The 26,415-nt window shown below is 53.2% G+C and overlaps 1 protein-coding gene across 6 annotated transcripts in view; it reads right to left on the bottom strand.

Annotated features, from left to right (window-relative positions):
- The window catches only part of EVC (EvC ciliary complex subunit 1), a 76,269-nt gene that overhangs the window by 39,035 nt on the left and 10,819 nt on the right, over nt 1–26,415 (bottom strand). For 5 of the 6 annotated variants that reach the window (XR_006711592.1, XM_045474596.1, XM_045474597.1 and 2 more), the window contains 8 exons: nt 24,440–24,523; nt 22,176–22,408; nt 20,811–20,895; nt 14,632–14,730; nt 11,393–11,530; nt 8,472–8,630; nt 3,194–3,410; nt 500–648 (listed from right to left, as the gene is read on the bottom strand). Coding sequence is in view for 5 of the 6 variants with exons in the window: in XM_045474596.1 (XP_045330552.1) it covers nt 500–648; nt 3,194–3,410; nt 8,472–8,630; nt 11,393–11,530; nt 14,632–14,730; nt 20,811–20,895; nt 22,176–22,408; nt 24,440–24,523 (1,164 nt within the window). In the remaining variant the exon portion in view is untranslated. Of the gene's footprint in view, nt 1–499; nt 649–3,193; nt 3,411–8,471; nt 8,631–11,392; nt 11,531–14,631; nt 14,731–20,810; nt 20,896–22,175; nt 22,409–24,439; nt 24,558–26,415 lie in introns of all 6 variants that reach the window. The other variant, XM_045474599.1, reaches the window with a different exon arrangement.

Raw genomic sequence — 26,415 nt, 5'->3', positions numbered from 1 at the left:
CCAACCCATTTCCAGGCAGCCCCAGTGCCCAACGGCCTGACCACCGTGCAGGAAGGACAAGCAGACCTCACCCCGCCCATTAGCGGGGAAACACAGGGGCAAAAGCAGGGTCTTCTTCCTTCTGAGAACCTGAGCTGGGGTTGTTTCAGCCTGTGCCAGGGACAGCTCACTTCCTTGCCCTCAAGGACAGTGACCTCTTATCTCTTGTCGGCGAGTCTCCTCGTCCCCTTCCTTGTCAGGACAAGGGCATTTTCTAGCATGGCCACCTCCCTGGTCCTGCCGACTCAGCCTCACAGGCACGGTCCCCGGGGCCCCTGGACGTGCCAAGGTCACCGGGCTGACACGTGGAGGCGAGAAGCTGACCTCGTGCCTGGCAGATGTCAACGTGTCTGGCTTTCCTGGCTCGGTCATGAGGACCAAGCCCCAGCACTCAACCTACGTGGCCGTTCCCGGGATGGCCGTGCCCGTGGACGTGGTGGGGAGTCAGGAGCAGGTTCACCTGGAGGAACTCGGCCGGGTCGGAGGTCAGCTGTGCCTCGGCCAGCAAGCCTCTCTGCTCCTCTTCTTGAGCCAGCTTCAGCTTCGCCGTCCCCTCTGTCTGGTGGACCAGCGACGCTTTAACCAGGTCTTTGCCTCGCTGCACAAACTCTGAAATGGAAATAAGCCACGGGACATGGCAGGTGACTCTCCCGGCACGACCTTCCTGTCTCCCGCCGGCACCAAGGACGAGCCACACGGTTTTATCTTTCAGGCACATGTGCTTCCAAAAGGCCAGTGTTAGGAGCTCCTGGTCCCACATTATTTGAGGGACCCCCACTTCCCCTCGGGCCCAGTGCTCAGGACACCACACGAGGCTTCGCTTAGCTGTTATGCAGGGCGGCCGGCCAACCTGACGAAGAGGAAGCATTTTCCTGGGGCAAAATGAGGGAGGTGGGGGTGACGCAGGGAGGGACAGGTGGTAGGGCAGGATAGAAGAGTCGGGGTCTGCTGGGAGACAGTGACATCTCAGACCGTAGTTGAGTCAAAAACCAGGAAGATGAGCCCAAGGGCAGGGCCTCTGCTTGATGGGGGAGGTTACAGGAGGGAGAGAGGCCGGGGTCTAAAACCACCCTCCACCCCGCCCCCGGTCACTCAGCCCGGCAGTGTGGCACAGCCCCGGGCGCTGGGACCGTCCCAGGAGCAGGACCCAGCCCTGCTCCCAGTCTGCTCTTGGTCCTGAGAGGTTGAGACAAGGGTTAGGGAGAATCAGTGCCGTGTGGATGAGGGACGGGGTGGTGGGGTGGGAAGGATGAGGCGTAACAGGCAGTGTGGGACCCCAGACAAGGATCCGGGGAGAGGAGACAGAGAAGGCAGCCAGATCCTTCTCCCGAAATGGGGGAGATGTTGAGTGTAGAGGCTGGAAAAGTCCATGGGGGCCAGGCTACCAGGGGTCTGCAGTCCTTGGAGATGTTTGCTTCAGCATTTCATACACACACACACACACACACACACACACACACACACACACACACCCCTTCCACACTTGAGACACAAGCACACTTCCTTGGGTTTTGTCTGAGAATCTCTTAGCCTCTGACAGCAAAGAAAAGAGTGTGACCAGGTGTCCAGAGTCCTCCCTCTGCCCAAGGGTCCTCCCTTCACCCCCTGACTGTCTCTTTGCCTCCCCTGTCTTGTCCAAGTTCAACAGAGCCTGATCACTGGGGGCTGTGTGTCCTGTCCCTGCCACTCTCTGCTGCTGGGGCCTCTTTCCGCTGGTAAAGCCCAGGCCATTGTGTGTGATGACCCCCAAGGCCAGATGTGCTCATTCTACACAGTCCAGAGCTCCAACCAGCCAACACGTGGTCATAGAAGCCGTGACACCAAGTGACACAAAGACCTCGTGGAACAGCCTGGTTGGAGTCCTTGAGGTCCCATCACTGAGTGCCTGCCCTCTGGCCCCCTCTCCCCAGGGCAGCGGGCAGGCTTGGTGGAGGGGACATGAACCACTGCAGACAGAGGACCAGGTCCCTGGCTGCGATGAAACCCAGTGCTATGGACGGAACTGCGTCCCCCCAAATTGATACACTAAAGCCCGACCCGCCACGTGACTGCATTTGGAGACGGGGCCTAGACGGAGGCACTTAAGTTGAAGCGAGTGCATGAGGCTGGGGTCCTAATCCCATAGGGCCGGGGCCTTAATGAGAAGAGGAACAGGTGCAGGAAAGCTCATTCTCTGCCATGTGGGGACCCGGGGAGAAGGTGGACACGTGGGAGCAGGGCGCGGTCTCTCGGGAGCGGCTGGAGCTCTGATCTTGGACCTCAGGGTCCCCACAACTGGGAGGGGAGGAATGTCTGCCGTGTGAGCCCTCTGGTCTGCGCCATCTTGTTACGGTGGCCCGAGGGGACCAAGATACCTGGACACCCCCTGGTCCGACAGTGTCCACACCCGTGTGGCTGTTGGAACCCGCTGGGGAAACTGTTAAGCACACGGGCTCCGTGCCCGGCAGACACCCTGAGGGCAGAGAGGCCCCAGCCTCTGCCCGGCCGCTGTCACGGCCCCAGGCAAAGGCCATCACAGAGCCGCCCGTGAGCTCTTCTGCCAAGGGCCTGGGAAAGCGGGTGCGGCCAGCGTGTGCCCTGCAGGGGAAAGACGTGGCTTCCTTTTTTCTACTGATGCGACCTGGACTGGGTCTTCGATGCCCTCAGTGCCTTGAACCTTGACCTGCGCACCTCCCAGGGCCCGCCCTAGCCACATCAGGTTCCCTCTCCTGCCCCACACGCTCAACCACTGCCCGCCCGCACCTGCCCTGCTAAGCAGGGCCCCGTAGGGCTACAGGCTGCAGCTGAGTGGCATGTGTCCTTTCTGGGCCTTTCCACCCCGCTCTGCATTCTGCATAGTCCAGGCGCTTCTCCTGCAGGACCCTGGGGCCTCCGTCAGCCCGGATCACTGGGGAGTAGACGCAGCGGGCAATCCCCGACCCCAGGGGTGGCCTGTATCAAATTCTACCTTACGGGGAAGGCAAGCAAGCCTCAGAGAAGTTACGAGATGTGGTTCCGGGGGCAGAAAGGCCATCACAGGCTGTGCTAGTCTCCCGGGCGCTGCTCCACGTCTCCTGACACTTGCAGGCACTGCCTCCCAGGCCCGGGCCACCCCGCACCACCCCCTCCCAGGCGCGGGAGGGCTGCGCCCCAGACCAGGCCACCGCTCACTCACCCCTGCCGAAGCGCTCCGCCTCTCCCCAGAAGGCCTTGTGCTGCTGTGCGAGCAGCTCCTCCTTCTGTCGCCCGGACAGCCTCCCCTCGACGGTCAGCAGCTCCAGGCTGCGGGACAGGGCAGCCAGTCGGCATCTGGTCTCCTCCTGGATTTGTAGCTTCAGGGACTCGATCGTCTTTGCCATGTGCACCCGCCCCATTGTTCTCTCCAGGGCGTCCTGGGAAGGGAAACACCCTGGGTCAGCGCCCTGTGGCACAGGTCTGCTGATGGCCACGGGCTGCGTCCACCCTGGTGCCCATACCTCCCGGGGAGCGGAGGCCGGACCACCGGGCTGTCCTTCTGAGCCTCCCGTGTCTGCCCCTTGGATGCGGACAAAATCACCCCTTATGGGGGTGTGGAGAGGCCGACACGGGGTGGTATACAGAAAGCACTTAGTACACAGAGAGCCCTCCTCCAAGGCTGCTCTTCCGGGAAGGGATTCAATCCGTGCCCATGGCCCAAGAGGAACATCCACCTTTCTTACGCCCCCCTGCCCCTCCCCAGTCAGCTGGGCCTCTGGCCTCCGCAGCCCTAGGAAAATAAGGCGAAGGAATAATAAAGGTTACAGGAATCCTCAGCTTCTGAGCCTCAGAGAGCCTGAGACGTGGGGATTGAAGAGACCTTGGAAGGTAAGACTGACTTTATGAGCGGCTCCCTGGAGGTCAGACTTTAGAATGGGCCCGGCCCCGCCCTACCGCAATGTCATCACTTAGGACAGGACTCGTGGAAAAGACACTTCCCCAGGGCAGGAAGTGACCAGAGCCAGTCGGGACACTGTGGATCCGGAAGCTTCAGAGGGTAGCTGCTCACCTGACAGAAGGAGTGTGAGGCCCAGGGAACCAGGGGGGAGGCACTGCTGTGCCTAGGAGGCCCCAAATCCCGGGGGAAGGACGCCTTTCCCGCCCGGGCGGGGCCCCGGCAGAGCCCCGAGTCAGTCTCTGCTCCCTTCTCCTCCTCCACGCCTGCAATCCTGCCTCCTCAGACCCCCTCTCCATCTCCTTCCCGCTGGCTCCAGTCACAGCCAGCTCAGGCCCCGGTCACTCGTGTCCTGCTGTCCTAGCCTCCCACCCCTCCCCCTGTGCTCTGCACCTGCGTGGCAGACAGGGTCTTTCTGAGATGCACACACAGAGATGTCCTCTGGCCCGAACCCTCCAGTCACTGCCTTCAAACCAAGTCTGACCCCAGGGCATGGTGCCCCTGGTCCCCAAGGACCAGGCCTGGCTTCTGTCTCCAGCCTCGTCCACACACCTCCCTGCACCGGGCTGCCCTGCGTGCCTGGCTCTCAGCTCCGCCGGGCCTTTGCACACTCCATACCCCGTCTCCTCTGTCTGCCAGTCCTACTCACCCTTACTGGCTGGGCTGTGTGGTGCCCTCCCCGATCTTCCCCACCCCCACCGGGCCCCTCCTCCGTGCTCCACTGCCCCCGTGCTTCGGTCTTTAAGGAGCTAATCACAAGGCACAGTCCCAGGCCGGACTGAGAGCCCTTGAAGACCGGGTCTGTGTTCCGACAACGTGAGAACAGGGCAAGGATAAGGATCCCCCAGTTACAGACAAGAATGCTGAGGTTTATTCCGGAAGGCCACGTAACTAGCCCAAGGACAGTGGCTTTGAACCTTCCTTTCCTCCTATTAGAGGCACCAGCCAGCAGCCGGCAGGCCCATGACCACTAGGGGGCGCAAGAGGATAAGCCCTGGGCGGCCGTGTGCCCGGCGGGAGGGGCTCTGCTCTGCAAGGACCCAGCCACCACAGCAGCCACCTCTGAGGTAGCGAGGTGAGTCCTTGCCGCTCAATAGTGACAGCACAACCTCCAGATGTATATTCAAAGAAAGACAGCAGTGGAAAGAGGCGAGCACGGGCAGAGGGGCGCAGATGGGAGGCGAGCGGTCCCCTTTGCTCCGAGAGTGTAGCAGGGAACTTGACAGGTGCCTCGGCTAGAACTTGACTCAGCCTCTCAGAGCAGCAGACTATGGGCACAGGGTCCTCCTGGGACACGGAACTTAATGGAGCTGCTGTGAGGATTAAGTAAAACATGTAGAGTACTTAAAACAGCAGCCGGAACATAGTAAGTGCTCATGAATGCAAGCTGCAGGCATAATTATCTACAAGCCCCCACATTGCTCTTGGCACAGCTTATTTATAAACTTTTTTAATGTTTATTTATTTTTGAGAGAGCGAGGGAGCGGCAGAGAGAGAGGGAGACACAGACTCTGAAGCAGGCTCCAGGCTCTGAGCTCTCAGCACAGAGCCAGACGCGGGGCTCGAACCCACAAACCTCAGGATCGTGACCTGAGCCGAAGTCGGACACTTCACCAACTGAGCCATCCAGGTGCCCCGATCTCAGCATAGCTTTTTTGGTCAAACATCCCAGGAGATTGATTCTGGTGACCTCTGGGGTCCTTCCCAGGACCCTACCAGTCTGACACTCATGATGCCATGTGAACATTATAGATCCAGCAGCCCAGGCCAAAATGCTCAGACACCGACCCAAGAACTTATATCCTTAGGGAGTTTATCAGCAACATAAAGAAGCTACTATTGGGGCGCCTGGGTGGCGCAGTCGGTTAAGCGTCCGACTTCAGCCAGGTCACGATCTCGCGGTCCGTGAGTTCGAGCCCCGCGTCAGGCTCTGGGCTGATGGCTCAGAGCCTGGAGCCTGTTTCCGATTCTGTGTCTCCCTCTCTCTCTGCCCCTCCCCCGTTCATGCTCTGTCTCTCTCTGTCCCAAAATAAATAAACGTTGAAAAAAAAAAAATTAAAAAAAAAAAAAAAAGAAGCTACTATTTTTGGGATTTTTGTTGCTGTTGTTTTTCTGTTTTTTGATACCTGTGATGCAGGCAGAGCCTCGCTCTCCTGTAGAAACAGATTATAGGCCTTTGCCTGCGGGCATGTGGCCCGCAGGAGTCTAATCGCTAACACACACTGAGCATTTCCTGTGTGCTAGGATCTGTTCTAAAGGCCTTACGTATTATCCACTCTCTAACATTCTCAGAGCAGTTGCTATTCTGATTCCCCACTTTACAGAGGAGGAAACTGAGTCACAGAGAGGTTAAGTAACCTGCCCCAGGTCATACATACAGCTAACAAGCAGCAAGACTGTGGTGTGAGCTCAGGTTTCCAGCTCCAGTCTGTAACACTGTTTCTGTAAGAGAAGGAGGCCCACAAGGAGGTGCCCATCAAATGTTGGCTAAGAGAAGGACATATTGATAGCCTGGATAGTGCCTTCCCTTCCTCCTATTTGGAAGTTACCGGCTAATACTTGGGCCGGAGTCAGCTAAGGATACATTTTTTTTTTTCTGCATCCATATCCTGTTGGCAGAATGATAACTGAATAAAAAGAAAAAAAAGAGGGAAAAAAAGTCTTTCTCTTTTGATCAGCATTAGTATCAGCAGCCTTATCAAATTAAAATCTAATTCACAAGGATTTGGATGGCAAAGCTGGAAGCTTGTTGCCTAGGCTCAGCGATGTCAACCGACAGCGCGCGGATCCTAGGCGGGTCGCTGAGCTGGCTCCCGCTCTGCTCATCCCGAGTATCTGCCGGGCCTACCTTCCAGCAGCGCCGGGGAGGGAAAGGAGATCGTATGTGGACATGATGCTATGTTCTCAGACAGCTGCTGCACCGCGGGCGTTTGTGAAAATGCATATCCTGATTTGGGTGGGGAGGTGCTGCATTTCTAACAGGCTCTTGGGGGCTACGGATGCCACTGGTCTGTGGACCACACTCCGAAGCCGAGTGGTTGTGGGAAAGGCGCAGGGCCTGCTCCGTAGGTCTAAGCAGCTGGGTCTCTGAGCCAAGGACCGGGTGGCTGCTACAGGATTCTGAGCTGGGTGTGACCTGGGTGGGTGCATGGGCATGAGTTTCGAGGTCAGAGGAAGGGGGAAATGGGCACACAGTGCGCAGGGCAAGGCCAAAACCAATGGGAAACCCCACGGTGACTAGGGTGTTACGGGTCACAGAGCACTTCCTGGGACCCTGTGTGCAGAAACTCCTAGGACTACTCTTCTATAAATAGAGTAATTGAAATTCAGGAGGGTCACGTAATTGGTTCAATACCACACAGCTTCAAGTGGCTGAACACTAGGTTCAAAGTCAGATACCAGCGGGTTATATCTCCAACTATGTATCAGAAGTGTTTAGGGAGCCTTAAAACCAGCCAATACCAGGGTCTTCACTTTAGACCAATCAGGTTGGATCTCTGGGCATGAGGTCCAGACACGGGCATTTTCTGAAAGTTCTTCAGGTGATTCAGAGCCATCAGGAAAGCAAATGAAGTTCTGTCCACACAAGTGGGAGTCAACAATGACTACCCACTATGCTCCCCTGAAGCTCTAAACACTCCAGACTGATTAGGTCAGAATCTCTGGGAGGGGGACCCATCTGGGACCCAAGCATCAGTCCTTTCTAAAGCTCCCCAGATAACTTCAGTGTGCAGCCAGGATTGAGAACCAGTGCTCTATTCAGCAGTAACACAAAGATGGTCAGCATCTCCACTTGAGGAATGGGTGAGTGGATACATGGATGGATGGATGGACGGACAAATGGGATAGACGGATAGACAGATGGATGGATGGATGGATGGATGGATGGACGGATGGATGGATGGATGGATGGATAGACAGACGGATGGATGGATGCACAAATGGGATGGTTGGATAGACAGATAGATGGATGGATGGATGGATGGATGGATGGATAGGCGTATAGATGGATGGATAGATGGACGGACAGATGGATGGATGGATGGATTGAGAGATGGACAGATAGATGGATGGACGGATGGATGGATGTATGGACAGATGGATGGATAGACGGATGGATGGATGGATGATGGATGGATGGATGGATAGATGGACAGACGGATGGATGGATGGATGGAAGGATGGATAGATGGATAGATGGATGGATGGATGGATGGATGGATGGATGGATGGATAGACGGATGGATGGATGGATGGATAGATGGATGGAAGGATGGATGGATAGATGGATGGATGGAAGGATGGATAGATGGATAGATGGATAGGTAGATGGATGGATGGATAGGTAGATGGATGGATGGATGGATGGATGGATGGATGGATAGGTGGATGGATGGATGGATTCACTGCTTTTCTCTGGGCTCTATATCCCCATCTACAACTTAAAGCTGTTCGACTTGATCTCTACGGGGCATCAAACTTCTGGATTCTCCTTCTCTACAGTGAGTATCCTTATGTTCCCTCCCCGGCCCCTCCAGCATACCAGAGCCTGCAAATCCTGAGAGTCATGCAATAACCCTTCGGCTGCAATCATTCTTTCCGTGAGAGTCACCATGAGCTGTCGGGCTTTGGAGTTGGAACACTTAAATTGGTCCATAAGAAAGTGCTGGATATTTTCCATCTGTTTCCAGAAAGCTTCCATCTGTGAAATGAGAATGAGAAGCAAGAAGGTGGGTGTAGAAAACTTATTTAAGAAAGCTATAAAGCTAGATGGCTCATGCTTGAGAATTACAATTCATTCCTTATCACAAACTGAGATTCTAAACAATTCTGCAATTCCAAGCGAGCTTATCTTGGCAATAATCGAATTCTACAGAGAGGTTCCTCCTCGGAGTATTGTAGGTGCCCGTCAGTTTCGAGGTGGCTTTTCAGCAAACACCAGTGCTCTGCTGATAAGGAAGGCAGGCACAATGAGATCACCCGGCGTAAACAGCTTAAAGACTCTTAAACAGGCCATGATTGCTGCCTGGGGAGTGCGTGAAATTCGACAGTGTGCTCCTGGAAGCTTCCAGATCTCTGAAAGGGATTAAATGTGTTCTGGAAATAAAAGCACGAACGGCCGTTTACATTTTAGTTATTGCCCTCAAAGTACAAAAGAGCAAACCTGGCAGAGACGATGCCGACCATGAAAACATTCTGCTTTGAAATCTTTTTCCTCCCCCCCCCCCCACCCCTGCATCTCCTCAGGAGGAGAGGTGGGAATCACGGAGGGTCTCGGAGTATCGGGGCTCATTCAGCCGCCCAGAGCTGTGAGAGCCGCGACACCGGCAGTCAGGACAACTTCCCTTCACCGCACGCAGGTAGATGCCAGGCTCTGTGCTTCACGCATTTTATTTCCAGGTGAAGTGCGTATTGGCTGGATGCAGGGACAGGCTCAGAAAGTTAGGTCGCTGATCATGGAGCTGACGGGAGGCAGGGGCAGAGTTGGTGAAGGTCCACCCAACTCCCCAAGGAGTGGTTTTCTTCCCCGCGGCTCTGCCTCTCAGACGCTGAATTCGTCTGGGCACCTCTGGCTACACCGGGCCTGGTGGCACCAGAAGCCCACCCTGACCTTGTTGCAATGGCGAAGGGCGGAGATAAACGCAACCTGAAACAATGAGTCACTCTGAGCAGCCCCCTCCCAGGGGCTGGGCACGGCCGAGAGGAAGCGCTCACCTGGGGGCCCTGGCGCCTCGTGTACTCACTAACCCGCTATTTGCCCCAGTCGGCTGGCAGCCCATCCATCAAACCTCCAGCCTCCCACCTGTCCCTGCCGCCAGATGACGTCCTTCCCGACGGCTCTAAGGGAATGCGACTGTCACCCATGACACCCCACACACCCCCGAACAGAGATCGATGTCCAGCCAGCTTTGGCACTTCTCCAGCTCCAGGGAGCCAGGGTGCCCCTCTGTTCTTAGAAACTCTTGATTCCCTTGATGTCCGGGACATGATTTTCTCCCGGTCCCTCAGAGTCCATACTCTGCCTTCTTGTCTCAATTCTCCTTGACTCCTCCTCGTTAAATGCCGGCAGGATCCAAGACTGGGCACCAGGCTGCCTCTCCTACCCACCGTACAGACACCCTGGCCGGGCGTCTCCAATGCTGGAGGTCGCCGTACTTCAGAGAATCTTGGGCATACTATGAATCATCTGTCTGAAATACGCAGACATGGACACACAGGTCCCTTGCTTCGGGAGCCTGAGGACCCTGGAATCCAGGCTGAGCGCCCTCCCTCTGCCATCTCATGCCACGAACATCCTCGCTCCCCGTGTCATCTGACCCGAGCTTAGCGGACTCTCTCCATCCTTCGGCATCTCCACCTCAAGGTGTCAAGCCGGGACTCACCAGCTCCCCTCCCAACTTGGCTCTCGTTCTGGGGTCATTTCCGCCGCGCGGATCCTCTACACCTGCTTCTCCCCCAAACGTCCTTATCTGCCATCCTGTCAGCTCTCCCACTTTTTCTTACCCCTCTGCTCCTACTTGCATTTGCCTTCCACGAAATTCCTACCGCCCTAGCCCCAGAGCTCATACCTCTCCCCCACACAGCAGCCTGAGACAGAAATGGACCCAGCCACATCGGCTGCCAAACTCCAGTGACACCCACCTCCCTGGCACAAGATGAAAACCCTGGGGCCAGATCTCTGGCTTTATCTTGCTCTGCCTGCGCCTCAGCCCCCCCTGGCTCCCTTCTCTGCCAGCATCCCCTGGCCAGCATCCCTCCCCCAACATCTCCCAGAAAGCCTCTCAATGGGTCTCTTCTATAAAGACTTTCCTAACCCTAGGGTACAACGAACTTCTCTCTCCGCGGCACCCCAGCCTTCCGCTGTTTTCACCTATCACAACGCTTGTGAGCTCTAAAGTCTGCATTCTCCTCACCTGTCGCCTCCCCCGCCAGACCAGCCTGTGCATCTGTCTGGCAAGGCCAGGTCTAAGTTCATTCTGCGTCCCCAGTGTGCAGCACAGTCCTGGGTGCCAAAAAATGTTTGTTTAATACCTAACGTAGGCACAGGGGGCAATGGAACTGAGAAGCAAGAAAAGGGATATTTGAGAGAAGCCACCCTGGCTAGAATTTAAACCCAGCTTTCATGAGTGACGCCTCGGGCTGGAGAAGTTAGCCGCTCACATCTGTTCTAATCCACGGGGTGGTATGACATAGAGGGTTAGAGCAATCTTTGCTGAGAATGATCAAAAGATCAATCTAAGATTTAAACAAGGGGAATTCATTGGAATTCCCAAGGAACCTTGGCCCCTTAATTATACCTTCTCTATCGCATAACTTCCGAAACTGGATCCCTGGCTCTGGGCAGAGCACAACAGGAAATTCAAGTATGAAACATGCTTCTAGATGCCATCTCTTTAATCTCGCCAATTTAACTGTCCCAGAAAGCAAGGTTTTTATACAGGAAAAAACTAATCCATCGCATACATTATCTATTAGCTGCTCAGAGTATTCTCGCTCCTTCTTTTCCACATCTGCCAGAGTGATGTATTCAGAATCACCAGTCCCCAACATTTCCGTGTTTGATAGTTTGACCTGAAGTCCCTTTTCTAATTCCTCCAAGTCCTGGGAAAAATAGGGGGAAAAAAGCAAAAAAAAAGCAAGTAAAAAATCTAATATATCTTAAATTCTACAAAAGAAATGCTTTTATTTTTCACCATATTATCATAAAATATTTCTTAACCATAACTGCCCTAGGCATTGTCCTACTTAAGGTTTGATGACAGAAATCTATTTTCCTCATTAAACATAGAGCCTCAAGAATACTAGATTCTTTTCTTCTATACTCCTCATTCCACAACCGCCCCCCCCCCCATAGAATGTATTTTTTAAAAATGATGAAATAATGTGTTTCACTCCTTAAAGTCCTGGAAAATACCATCACATCTGGGGGTTGGAGGGGGAATCCTTCTTCCCCACTCCTCTGGTTTCCGTGGGGAAGGAATACTCTCTACACCCTAGGGAAGGCATGAAGCAATGCGATTGGTAGGTTCAACAGCAGGAAGTGTGCACCCATAGCTTGTCCAGCCTCTTCCTCTTTGGCATGGACCATTCAGGTGAAGCCATTGCTGTGGTGTGGCCTTGGCCCAGGGTGGGCTGGGCAGGCCAGAGGTGGCCAGCGTTGCCCCAGACGAGGCAGGCATTTACCTAGTCCTGGGTTTATGACTCTGCTGCTCAGCTAAGCCACATCCTCCAAGCTGCCCTGTGAAGCTGACCTCTCTGTATCTGTCCCCTTGACTCTGTCTCTTAATCAACTCAGAACTGGAGCAGGAGCCCCCTCTGTACCGGGTCCTTCAGGCCCCCCTGTGGGGCGCGAGAGGAGCCCCGTCTCCTCCAGGACCATGTCGAGAGAACTGGAATCTGCGCCAGGGTGGCTCCAGCTTCATTCGGGAAAAAGACGTTGCTGAAAACTGCTTCTGCGCGTCTGTGGTGAAGCTGTGCGTGATTTCGGGCCCTTGTCACTACCAGAGAGAGACGCTGCCTCCTGCCAGAGGGAGAGCCTGATGTTCGGGGAGTTGGGGTATTTTGTCTGGAGTCTCTTCCCTGTAGGAAGAGGCGTGCTGGGCTCGTCACTCAGCCTCAAGGACCCCAGATACCTGCGCCTCCAACTGCACGCACCCCCACAATGCTGCTTCTCTCCCAAGAGCAGCCACCGGTCTGAGTACCTTTGTCCTCGTCTAGAAGTTGGGGGGGTCATGATGAGCATTAAATAAAAGTACACAGGGGCGCCTGGATGGCTCAGTCAGTTAAGCATCCGACTTCGGCTCAGGTCACGATCTCGCGGTCTGTGGGTTCGAGCCCCGCGTCGGGCTCTGTGCTGACAGCTCGGAGCCCGGAGCCTGTTTCAGATTCTGTGTCTCCCTCTCTCTCTGACCCTCCCCTGTTCGTGCTTTGTCTCTCTCTGTCTCAAAAATAAATAAACATTTAAAAAAAATTTTTTTTTAATAAATAAAATAAAAGCACACCTTGGAGGCACTTGGCCAGACGACCTCTCGATAAGCAGCAGCCACTGCAGTGATTACCCTGCTGTGCCGGTACTGGTGGTGGAACCGGCTCCTGGGTCTGCAGACTACAAAGCTTGTTACCGTTTCGTGTAACACAGCTTCGTTATTACTTGTGCAATTCCCAGTGTCGCCATGATTATTGTCATTTATTCACTGGAGAGTCATTTAAACCCAGCCTCAGTTTCCTCAGCTGTAAACAAATAATAACAGCTACTCTCAGGGCTGTTGTGAAGACTGAATAAAATAATGTGTGAGGGGCCATCTGGGTGGCTCCGTCGCTTAAGCGTCTGACTCTTGATTTCGGCTCAGGTCATGATGTCACGGTGGGTGAGATCGAGCCCCTTGTCGGGCTCTGTGCTGACAGCATGGAGCCTGCTTGGGATTCTCTTGCTCCCGCTCTCTCTTCCCCTCCCCGCTCACTTGTGCGCTGTCACTCTCTCTCAAAATAAATGCATAAAATTAACAAAAAATTGCGTGAAAACCCCGTGTGCGTTGCCTGATGACGACGATCCTGGTAGCGGTGATACCGAGGATGGTGACAATGACCACCATGGTGTACCGTATCCTCCCTGGGGTGTTTTGGTGTCTCCTTCCCCATGGAATGCAGGAGAGTGGGGAAGAAACCTTCTCTCCCAGTCCCCCAAATATCATGGCGGTGCAGGTGGCGGTAATGATAATGGTGTGACGATAATCGTAAGAATGATTACGATGATCGAGATGATGGTGGCGATGACGATAATGGTAGTGGTGGTGACCGGGGATTAGACGGTAACGATGGTGAGGACGCTGCTACTGATGAAGTTGAAGATGGTTGTTGTGGTCGTAACGAGGCTGATGGCAGCCACCATGTATTCAGGGTCTAACTATTACTGTGCCAGATGCTTCACGCACTTTCTCTCATCCCTTCCATGATCCCATAGGATGGGAATCATTATCCCATGGCACAGGAGGAACCTGGGATTCTGAGAGCTTGTGAAGGAAAACCAGGATGTCTGACTCTGAGACCCGGCTCATTTTGCGGCACGTAAAACAACGGAAACTTCATGGAAAAGACTGAGAGGAGGGGAACGCAAAATAGGACAAACCGTTGTAACCAATAAACCGATGACGTATTTAAAAATACCCCACCTTGGGGCACCTGAGTGGCTCAGTTGGTGAAGCGTTAGACTTTGGCTTAGGTCATGATCTCGCGGTGGGTGGGTTCGAGCCCCGCGGCGGGCTCTGTGCTGACAGCTCCGAGCCTGGAGCCTGCTTCGGATTCTGCGTCTCCCTCTCTCTCTACCCCTCCCCTGCTCATGCTCTGCATCTCTCTCTCTCTCTCTCAAAAATAAACATTAAAAAAATAATTAAAAAATCCAAAAATAAAAATACCCAACCTTGGGCAGAAGCTAAAGGTAACAGTGGTTCTCTCTGAGTAGCGGATATGACCAACACTCTTCTCTTTTTCCTGCTTTCAGTATTTTTCCAAATTTTAATAATAACCTATGGTCATTTTTACATTTGTACACATACTTTTGTATGACTGCACTGTTCAAAAGCAAATATTGAAATAAATTATTTTTACACGTGAAAGCAAAAATAGTTTCATACAATGTTGTGTTTTACATATTGTAATAAACTCTCACTAAGTTACCTTGAGATACAGGTTGAAGACTTACTTACGTTTTCTTGTTTCGAAAGAATCCTCTGGTATAATTCATCATCAGACTTCTTTTTGGGAAGAAGATCAAGGAGGCACATTTTTAAAATCTGAATAAACATCTATGGCCAAGAAGGAAGACATAACGGAAAGGTTTAAAAAGGGTCTCTCTCTCTTCCTCCCTCCTTTCCTTCACCTGCTCCCAGCCCCTCCCCCATCTCAATCTCTATATATCTCTTCACATGTACATATTTTTACTATAGAAAACTATCTCAGATTATAAATCATGACGATAGTATTTTCATGAAGCTTCTAAAAAATATGCTCTACTTCTTTTGTTGTCTTTTTAAATTTTTTTTTTAATTTTGTAAATGCTTTTTTATTCATTTTTGAGAGACAGAGCGTGAGCAGGGGAGGGGCAGAGGGCGAGAGGGAGACACAGAATCTGAAGCAGGCTCCAGGCTCTGAGCTGTCAGCACAGAGCCCGATGCGGGGCTCGAACTCACAAACCGTGAGCTCATGACCTGAGCCGGAGTCGGACGCTTAACTGACTGAGCCACCCATGCACCCCATATTATTTTAATTTCTTTAATGTTTATTTATTTTTGAGAGGGAGAGAGAAAGAGTGCAGGTGTAGGTGGAGCAGAGAGAGAGGGAGACACAGAATCCAAAGTAGGCTCCAGGCTCTGTCAGAGCCCGACGTGGGGCTTGAACCCACAGACCGTGAGATCATGACCTGAGCCGAAGTCAGACACCCAACCTACTGAGCCACCCAGGCACCCCTTGATTCAAGAAATCTTCATTAGGCGCTTAATGTGTGCCATTCCCTCCACGTTGCCCATTTCCCTGTGAGTCAAGGAAATACAAAAGGCAAAAGAGTGTTGCTTCTTTGTGGGAAGAATCAGAGGGACAGTTGTTTGGACCTGGGATGTATGACATCATCCACTCCAGCCTCCTGTCTTGATGGACGGAGACCTCCTCTAAACCAAAACGTGTCCTCCCATAAGTGGGGACACCCCGGAACATCCAAGGGTGCTATCTCCACAATTTGTTTAACCATTCACCTACTTTAGGACCTGCGGGCATTTCCAGGGTGGGGCTCTTACCAATAAAGCTGGTAAGCACATCCACGTACAGGCTTTCGTGTGAATGTTAAGTTTCTCTGGGGTAAAGGCACAAGAATGCAACTGCTGGGTTTTGTGACAAACTGCCTGTCTTCCTGTGCAGCATCTTACATTCCCACCAATGTACGACAGATCCAGCTTCCTCGCATCCTCACCAGCGTTTAGTGTTCTCATCACTTGTTATTTTAGCCATTCTGATAGGTGCCTACCTCACTGTGGTTTTAATTTGCATTTCCCTAATGGCTGATATCGTCAAGTACCTTTCTGTCTGATTTTTGTACGTGTGTGCTTGCCAACTGTATCTCCTTCTTGGTGAAATGTCTGTTCATGTCTGTTGCCCATTTTCTAATCGGATTGCTTACTTCTGTTGAGGTCGGAGCGTTCTTTATAGGTTTGAGGCACGAGCTTCCTGTGGATACATGGTTTGCGATGTGAATGTTTCCCTTTCTCTTCTTCCTTAATGGGGTCTTTTGCCGAGCAAAAGTTTTTAATTTTGATGAGGTTCAATTTATTAGTTTTCCCTGTGTAGGTCACATTTTCAGTGTTAAGAAAGAACTCTTTGCTAGGGTTAATTCCTGAAGATTTTCTCTTCTGTTCTTTTTTTTTTTTTTTTTCCCCAAGATGTCTTACATTTTACATTTATGTCCATGATCCATTCGGAGTTCGTTTTTGTGCGACATGGAGGTCTGGCTCGAGGCCCATCTGTGTCTGCTTCTGGATGCCCATTTGCTGCATATCATTTCCTGAAAAGCTTATCACTCCTCCACTGAATTGCTTTTGTACTGTCGCCAAAAGTCAGACACTTTGGTGCAGGGCGTAACACATATTGTTCTGTAAAGGGCCACTTTACCAATAGTAAGCGTTTCTGGGTTGGCAAGCCATACTGTCTCTTGCAAATATTGGATTCTGCTGTTACAGCATCGAGGCAGCCAGGGGCAATTTGGGCAAGAACAGGCATGGCCAGATCGGCCCAAGGGCCATAGTTTGCAACCCTCGTTCTAACGTTTGTTAAACACCGTTCTGTGCCAGGCTAAGATCTAGATTATCTCATTTGGTTTTAACAGGATGCAGGAGGTCGGTACAATCTTCCCCACTTCACAGCAAGGACTCTTGGCTGAGAAATCTGGATAAACTGGCCTCATGTCACAAGGGACAGCCATGAGGGACAGAACCCAGAACTTTCCACCAACCTTCCTTGTGCTTGCCCATGCTAACGAGCTCTGGGAACATAATGTTGTCCTGGCTTCCTACCCACTGAGGTCGAGGCTGCATAAGGTAACGTTCTTTTCTCAAGATGTTGGTCTCGAACCCATTTTCCTTTTGACCCCAGACGGAATCAGTAACGTGTATCAGTCTAGCCTCATCCCTTTCAAGTTAAAAATTTTTTAATTCGGAAACTTTACAGGCTCAGAGGAATGTGTCAACCAGGACAGGGTCCCAGGTGTCCTTCCCCCTGGATGACATGTGACATCACCGCAGTACAGTATCCACTCCAAAACTGACATTGGTCCAAGTGCAGTTTACTGCAGACTTCATTCAGTTTCCACTCATTGTCACCGGCAGTCGTGTGTGTGTGTGTGTGTGTGTGTGTGTGTGTGTGTGTGTATTTTTCTGTGCAACTTTACCCCAAGTACACGTTCATGTGGCCACTGCCACAACCAAGACAGAGAATGTTCCAGCACCAGGAGAAATCCCCTAGTCCTAACGATCCCTCTAATGGCACCCCTCCCCCCCTACACACCCTACTCTGTCCTCATCTCTGCTCTTCTGCTTTGAACGCTGACAGATGCAGCTTCCCTCCACCTCCTGATGAGCCTAGTGCCACTTTCTCCCTCAGGGGCCACCAGGGAGCTCCAAGCTCCTGGGCTGAATGATGGTTGCATCTGGCCTGAACTTTAAAAAAAAAATTTTTTTTTAAATGTTTATTTTTGAGACAGAGACAGACAGACAGAGACAGAGACAGAGAAAGGGAGACACAGAATCCAAGGCAGGCTCCAGGTTCCGAGCTGGCAGCACAGAGCCTGACGCGGGGGTTGAACCCATGAACGGGGAGATCGTGACCTGAGCCGAAGTCGGACGCTGAGCCATCTGAGCCACCCGGGCGCCCCACTTGAGCCACTTTTTTATTTTACTTTGTCATTGGCACGTAGTCAACCACGGTGTTGCCGCAGTTTCAGCTGTAACAACACAGAGATCCCACGGGTTCGTACAGGGCGCCATCTGTCTGTGGCCTGAGTCACTTCTGAACTCTGACCTGTGGTGACGGATCTCTACCAGAGAAACGGAACTCGAGGTCTCTGCGAGAGCTTGCCGTGTTTCTCCAGGTCCCGCACCCGGCGGAGATGTGCCCCGCAGTGAGGGAAAGGCCACGCGTGGAGAGCAGTCCCCAGGGCGGCCTCGGTGTCAGCGTGCACATTTCTACGGGGCGCCTACTATGTGCGGGCACACAGACCTTACACTCAGCCAGACCTCTTCTGGGTTCTGTGTCTGCCATTCACCAGCTCTGCGATTTTGGACAACTGACGCGACCTCTCTGCGTCTCAGGTTCCTTGTGAGGGTACAATAGAAGTAAGGGCTTCACTGAGATCAGACATACAGAGTGCTTAGCCTAGCCGAGTACGAGTGCTGACCGAGCAGTGCTGTGACAGTGCTGGTCACACCGCCCAGCAGAGCCCAGAGCTCTGCCCGCAGAGACGACTTCACTTCCTAGAAATTCTACAGGGTAAGAGCTGGAAAAACATTATCTTTATACCTTTCCTAAAGTATAGGAAAGAGAGGGGAAGCGACTTACCCAAGGTCACACAGCCCATAAGTGTGGGAGGGTGGACTAGAACCCAGGTCTCTGACTCCTAATCCAGTGCTTCTGGAACTTTCCTAGGTTCCAGCTTATGTGTCTCCCTCCAGGGAAGCCTGGCCATCTCCCTCACACTCAGGCCCCCCTTACACATGCTCACGGCACTGTGTCGTTTGTTCAGACCCACTGTCTGCATGGTGTATTTGTGTGGTTTACTGCCGTGTCCCCGTGGAGAGTGGGCTCCATGCAGGTGGCGGCTGTCCTTGTCCCTGTCCCTGTCCACTGCGCCTGGCAGGGAGGGGAGGCTGCCCACATATAAGACGGGCAGATGAGTGACGGTGGATGCTTCCTCCAGGTCCCCGCAGGCACCTGCTGTCTGCTCTGGGGGCGAGGTGGCTGGCACCATGTCACTCGCGAGCTGGATGGGGCTCTGAGCCCAGTAACAGTCAGCCCTCCAGATTGCCCAGAGCCTTTGAGAAGATGGCCAGGGCCACCTGCCTGCAGGTGGGACGCGATGTGGCCGAGCAAAAGCAGGCAGGCTGCTGCCTCAAGGCCATGGGGCTCTCCAGGCACAGTGGGGCTGCCGGAAGAGGCTCTATTTCTGGAGTCCTGGTAGGATTCCTGGTTTCCAACACCGGCCCCTGTTTACGAGGCCCTTCCTGCTCTCATGGAGCCTGCATTTCTTTTCACTGCATCCCCAACTTGATGTTTTTATTTTTCTAGTTTCTAACGAAGCACCTCCCGGGCACGTCTGTCTGTGTCTCCGTTTCTACGTCTCTGTCACCCTCTCCATCGGTCCCTCTCCCCTTCTCTTTGCAGCAGGCCTCGCCTCTGTAGATCTCATCCTTCAGTTGATCATTTGGGAGAAATCATTCCTCTTTGTAAGCCCCCTGGCCCCGATGCCTGGCCGGCCCTGCTGTTCTGCAGCCACAGTGGGACGCATCCCTCCGGCCCCCCCCCCGCAGCCTGGATCCAGAGCTGATTCACTGGGAGGCCGGGGCATCTGGCAGAGATGAGTCTTGGTCCGCTGCCCTCTGTGGTTCTGATGGCGCCCTCATCCGCTCCGAGAACGCACGCCTACAAGGTGCCTGACTGCCCATCTCAGCTCCAACTTCGGGCTCTACGACTCGGAGTGAGTCCTTCTCTCTGTGCCTCAGTTTCCTCATCTGTAACGTGGAATAACGATGGCACCCACCTCTCCTGGTTGTGGTGAAGTTCAGAGCTAACTGCCTGTGTAACACGCCCAGGGCCCAATACATAGTAAGCAATCAACAAAGTTAGTGCTCGTGAATACAATATTATCTTCGCTATTATCACTCCTTTAAAAATGCTGTGCTCGGGGCGCCTGGGTGGCGCAGTCGGTTAAGCGTCCGACTTCAGCCAGGTCACGATCTCGCGGTCCGTGAGTTCGAGCCCCACGTCGGGCTCTGGGCTGATGGCTCAGAGCCTGGAGCCTGCTTCCAATTCTGTGTCTCTCTCTCTCTCTGCCCCTCCCCCGTTCATGCTGTGTCTCTCTCTGTCCCAAAAATAAATAAACGTTGAAAAAAAAAAATTTTTTTTAAAAATGCTGTGCTCTTGGGGCGCCTGGGCGGCTCAGTCAGTTAAGCATCTGACTTTGGCTCAGGTCATGATCTCCCGGTTCGGGAGTTCGAGCCCCACATCCGGGTCCTATGTCCCCTTTCACTCTACCCCTCCTTCGCTTGTGCGCGCACGCTCTCTCAAATAAACATTAAAAGGAAAAACCTGGGCGCCTGGGTGGCTCAGTCGGTTAAGTATCCGACTTTGGCTCAGGTCATGTTCTCGCGGTTTGTGAGTTCGAGCCCCGCATCGAGCTCTGTGCAGACAGCTCAGAACCTGGAACGTGCTTCGGATTCTGTGTCTCCCTCGCTCTCTGCCCCTCCCCCGCTCACGCTCTGTCTCTGTCTCAAAAATAAATAAACGTTTTAAAAAAATTTTTTTTTAAAAAAGCAAAAACCACAAATCAAAATGCTGTGCTCTTTTCAATGCCTTTTACCCCCGTCTCCATCAGGAAGTGTGCCCTAGGAGGAGGGTCTCATCTTTCCACCCCACCCCACAGCTCTGGGTCAAGTACAGCCTGTGCCCCATGAACAGGCACAAATTGCTTCTCTATTTGATTGTCAGAAGCCTAACACTCTGTGCCTTCCTGTCATGGAGGCTCCACTGTCACTAGGACCCAGTCCCTGAGGACACACAGGACTCGGTGCCCATGGAGGGCCTGTGTTCACGACCCGGGAAAGGGTGAGAAACTTGGCCGGCCACCTACCAGGTGCTTCTCCCGCCTCAGCGCCGTGTCCAGACGCAGCAGATCCTTTAAGTGAAGGTTATAGATACACAAGTCAAGGTCCACACTGAAAAGTCCAAAGAGAAACGGAAGGCCTTTGAGAGTACTTGAGGTGGGGAGGGGGGTGACAAGGAGGGAGCACATCCCTGCTCAGTATAAGCCTCGGTGCATCCCGAGCTCAGATTTTAAATTCTGCAGCGTGCAGAGGTTCCCAACAGCCGCCCAAGTGATTCATCCATCACTTGTGACCGGAAGGGAGCAGCTGTCTGCGACGTGACGGGCAGAAGGCAGCAAGAGACGGAGGCGGGAGAAGAAGGACACCCCATTCCGGCATCGTAACGTCTGCATCACAAGCCCTCTCTCCTCCGCCCCTGTAGGCAGACATTCTCATGTCCATTTTACAGATGAGGAAATAGACTTAGGAAGTCAATTAGCAGTCACAGGGTCACAGGGCAGGTAAGTGGCCGGGCAGATTTGACCGTTTGTCCAGGGTGGGCACACGCACTCTGAGCAGCCCCATTCCCACCCAAACTGTGACGAGCCCAGTAAGTTCCCAAAGCTCCTCAACACCCCTTCCCAGCCACTGTCAAGGTCAGCACAGAGCTCAGGGTCTGGGCCCACTCCTTCCACAGCCCTGAGCTGAGGTTGGGCCCGGTTCGTCTCACGGGGGCAGGGCCCCTTGGACGTCACCGAACTCAAAGAGCAGAGAAGTCTGAGGACCAAAGCACAACACTGTTGCCTCTGTCTTCAGCCTCTCCCATGGGCTGAGCAGCTTGGTGATTTACAGCAAAGGCTTTGGAGATAAGGTCAAAGCCAACTGTACCACTCACCTGTTGTGTGACCTCGGGCATGTTACTCAGCCTTTCTGTGTCCCTTCATTCTTTGTAAAATGAGGGCAGTGATAGCAGCTACCACATAGTGTTAAGAGGAATTAATTCATTGATTAACTTTTATTCATCCATCACTGAACCTGTCCCAGGCTCCTACGGGGCAGTAGGGACACAGCAGTGAATAAAACAGACCCGGTCGCACTCGTGAGACAATTAATCCCTGCAAAGTGCTCAGTACTCTGCCCAGTACACAGAAGGCACCTGATCAGTGCTAGCTGCTGTTATGCAACGCCCAGGGCACGTCGATGATTCAGCGACGCCCCTAATGTCTCTCCTCGGGGCTCAGGCTGGATTCCATAACCCCCACGTTGGCCAACACCACATGGTGAGCTCCAGCTCAGACACGGGGTGGCTGTGTGTCTGTGGCTGAGTTGCTGAACCTCTCTGGGCTTCCATTTTCTCCACTGACAGTGATATGGCCCACGGGTCTGTTTCTCCATCCCTTCCCCCGCCTTACCTCTCGCAGATCAGCACCTCGGGGAAGCTGTTCACCCGGACGAAGGTGCGGCTGAGGAACCTGTCGTCACTGGCGGTCGAGTGGATGCTAGATGAGGAGCTACAGTCCTCCTTCTCGGCCTGGCTCAGGCTCCCCAGGCTGCTGGAGGGGGAAGCCTCCACCGGCTGGTTCGGCAAGATGGCCTGCTTTAAGTTTTCGTGCAGAGACGGGTTGGAGGAACCGTCGGCCAGCGGCTGGGGTTGGGGGAGAGAAAGCTCGCTCAGTCCACATGACCTATCGTGACTTTGCTTCAGTAATTCCACCAGAGATATATGACAGCAGTCCCAAGAGGGCCAGGCTGGGGACACACTGGGAGGGGAAGAGTAAACAGGTAGAGCCCTGTGCCCCAGGGTCACACCCACATCCACACCCCTGGGACCAGGGTCATAGCTCTTGTCCCCAGGAGGCCAGCCCCTCTGCACTAGGCTCCTACCCCTTAGCCATGAGCCTGGGTCCGCTCACCAGTGGCCCACCTACACCCCCACACCTGGCCACCAACTCTGACCTCCACCTGCTCCCTGCTCCCTGCCTCCACTGCTTCTGCCTCTGTCCCAGACCCCCGGCTCTGCTCTGTCCACTGACCTGCCGACCACCTGGCTCTTCCCCACCTACACTGACCTGGGCATCACCTCCTGACCCCAGGCCTTCGAGGTGGCTCCCCACTGCCCTTAGATAGGCCCAAAACTCCTTACCAAGGGACTCAAGACCCACACGCTGCCACGGCCACATGAGGTCACAGCCTAGTGCCCGGCACAGCTGGAGGGCTCAACAAATGTCAGCCACCATCTCTGTCCAGCTTGCTCCACTGCTCCAGAATGTTCCTGCCCAAGTAGTACGGAGCCGGCTGCCAGCTCCAAACCTCCCTCGTCATTCCATACTTCTGGGTCTTTCCAGATTCTGGTCCCTTTGCCCGCAACAGCCCTCACTCACTGTCTGCTGGGCGGAGGCATTCCTCCCTCCAGACACAGATCCAGAGCCTTCCATCCCTGGTAGCCCGGCCCAGCCCATGCCGGTTATGGCACACCGTCCTACAATCTCTGCCCAGACGGTGAGGGCCTCCAGGGTGAGGACGATGCTGTCCCAACCACTGGATAATCCCCAGTGCCCAGCAAGAGCCTACCTGGCAAAGGGTGTCGACGATGAATAAATGCCCCTGGTCTGGGAGTTTTGCCCCAACACCGACCCACCAGATAGCTAAGTGAAGGAGGCAGTTCCCAATGAGCGTCCCTGGGAGCAGTCCCAGTACTGCAGAAAAGTTCTAATCTGGGCAAGTCTGTGTTCGGCACAGTGAAATCATTTCTGTGGGGCAGGGATTTGCAGAACCTGGCTCTGGCTGTCTTCAAAAGCAAATAATAACCGAGGAAACCGAACAAGTACTGAGCGCTTGGCTGCCACATGCAGGGCTAAGCCCTATGTCTATAATCCCATTTGACCCTCAAACAATTGGGGGAGGCAGGAGGGCCCATCACCCCCATTTCCAGATGAAGAAACAGGAGGCCGAGTCAGGAAATGGCCCATAGTAACAGCCGAGATAAGAGTTAGGATGCAGTCTGTGTGACCCCAGAGCCCGTCTTGTTTACGTCCAGGAGAGCAGGCAACATGTTCCTCCAGTACTGGACCAGGGACTCTTTCTTCCAGGGACAGTCTCAAAGCCAAGGGCTCCTAGAAGCACCGTGGGATGTGCTACTGTCTGCAAATCTCCTGACCGCAGCTGAATTCCTGGCTTCAGGTGTAAGAGACCTATAGCCAGGGGACCTCGCACAGGTCATTGGCCTCTCTGGGCCTCAGTTTCCTAATGCATGAAGAGGCAATAACGGTATGATTTACCTTATGGGAAATGCCTAACGCATGAGAAATGCTTAGCACTGGGCCAGCCCCTCAGTCAGCGTTCAGCAGGGCGGAAGTGGGATCTGCGAACGAGGAGCGATGCCAGGAACTGTGTCAGGGCCGGTGTTTGTGTCACTGCTAGAAGAGGAGGGTGCTGCCCTACTGTGCTGCCACTGGTGTTCCTGGGGACACCTTGCTATACCCTGTCCCTGACAATGCCGTCATAAAGCGGATTCGTCCTAAAGTTTTAGTCCATTCCACAGCCTCAAAATTATCCTTATTAAAATGACTTACCACAAAACCCTCAGACAGGACCCAAAACCACTACCCACTCCTACTCCCATCTCTAGTGCATTACTGAATAATTGCGTTTCTAAGACGGAGCTGAGGACTCTTACCCGGAACTTCTGATTGATGGGATAGATGACTTTTGCCTTCAGTGCAAATTCTGTGATGTTGCTGTTGAAAGATGGCTCACATTCCTGGGGAGGAAGAACACATGGCATCGGGTGCTTTCTAGAAAATGAAGGATAAACCGCTAAGAGTTACAAAAATGCCACACCCCATTTGTAACTGTGGCCTCGGAAAGGGACTGTAACAGGCTCATTTAGATCCCAGTAGGTGATCACTTGCTAGAAGGATGGGTGGGTGGATGGGTGGATGGATGGGTAAATGAACAGGTGGATGGATGGACAGATGGACAAATGGGTGGATGGATGCATGGGTGGATGGGAAAGTGGATGGATGGGTAGATGGATGGATGGATGCACAGATGGATGGGTGGATGATGGATGGATGGATGGATGGATGGATGATGGATGGATGGATGATGGATGGATGGATGGATGGATAGATGGATGGATGGATAGATGGATGGATGGATGGGTGGGTGGATGATGGATGGATGGATGATGGATGGATGGATGGATAGATGGACGGATGGGTAGATGGATGGATGGATGGATGGATGATGGATGGATGGATGATGGATGGATGGATGGATAGATGGATGGATGGATAGATGGATGGATGGATGGGTGGGTGGATGGGTTGACAGGTGGATAGAGAGGTGGCTGGATGGATAGATGGACATATAGACAAATGGGTGGATGGATGAAAGGATGGGTAGATGGATGAGTAGATGTTATATAGCACATTCCTTATTTAATTCCAAGTCTTCAGCTTTGAAAGAAATAAGTATTTAAATAACATGACAAAAATTTATGAGCGTTCCTAAAAATTGTGAACCATCTTTTAGTGGAAAAGAAAACACAGAGTAGTTTTAGCATTGCCAGGGGCGTAAACATTTACACATGGTAATATTCACACAAGCCTCTAGATCAGAGCCTTCAATGAAAAGCAGTTGGGCAAGTCTTTTCACTTCTCTGGGCCTCAGTCTTCCCAGACAGAAAACAAGGTATCGTATGTGCCCCTAGGTCCATGAGACAAAGCACCCAGCAGAGTTGCTGGGACAGAAGAGCCGAGAAGCAAGGGTGGGGAAGAGGTGCCTCCCCAGGGAGCCTTCTTTGACTGCAACTGGAAAGACTTACTCCCGGCTGCTCAAGCTTCCCCACATCCTCTCTGTATCTCCCTCTGCTGGAGCCGCCCCCTGCATTTTGCTGGGCGTGCTGAATAAATGTTTTGGAAACCACCTGCTGGGCATGACGGTGAGCAGGCAGCCGAATCAGGAGCCTGGCGCTCCAGACCACGAGAAATCTCGACCTGCCAGGCGAAAACTGCACCCGCATCTACTGCAACGCTGTTCAACCAAAGCTTTCTGAAGAAAGGACTCCATAGCCAATGATTTCTTGTTGCCAACTGTACCTCGGGATAAGATACCCTATCACGGGGGATACAGAAAGATTTACCACTACCTCATGATGCGGGCACTGGGACAGCACCCGACCGAGCCGGCGGTGTGGCCCAGGACGCCTCCCAAGCGGGTTTCGCCTCGATGCCCTTCTGAGCAGGGTGCGGGTGGAAGCTACATGGCGAGGGCTGGGCCTTGTCATTTCCACCTGTGCTTCATGACTCGCAAAAAACAGACTTAGATGACCGAGAATGGGGCAGACCACCCACGTGTGCCACCGCCTTCCACCGCCAAGGGCCCCGCCGCTGAGTCTACTGTCTTCATTTCTCATGGGGGAGACGAGACACAGAGCAGTGAAGCCGTGAGCCCAAGGTCACACAGCTGATAAACGCCAGAACCGGGATTTGAGCTCAGATTCCCTCCTCTTTGGCTGACACCTTTCTGCCTCCTTCAACGTCATACAAAAAAGAACGAGGGTAAGAGCCACGAAGTTAAAAAGGAAGTAAGTGGGTGTTCAGTAGAGAAGAGCCCTGGGCTGGTGTCACCACACTCCAGGAGCACGGG

The sequence above is a fragment of the Leopardus geoffroyi genome, chromosome B1 (assembly GCF_018350155.1).
Source record: "Leopardus geoffroyi isolate Oge1 chromosome B1, O.geoffroyi_Oge1_pat1.0, whole genome shotgun sequence".
Lineage (NCBI taxonomy): Eukaryota > Metazoa > Chordata > Mammalia > Carnivora > Felidae > Leopardus > Leopardus geoffroyi.
Note: the sequence above shows the minus strand (reverse complement) of the source record. Positions and strands in the feature narration are given on the sequence as shown.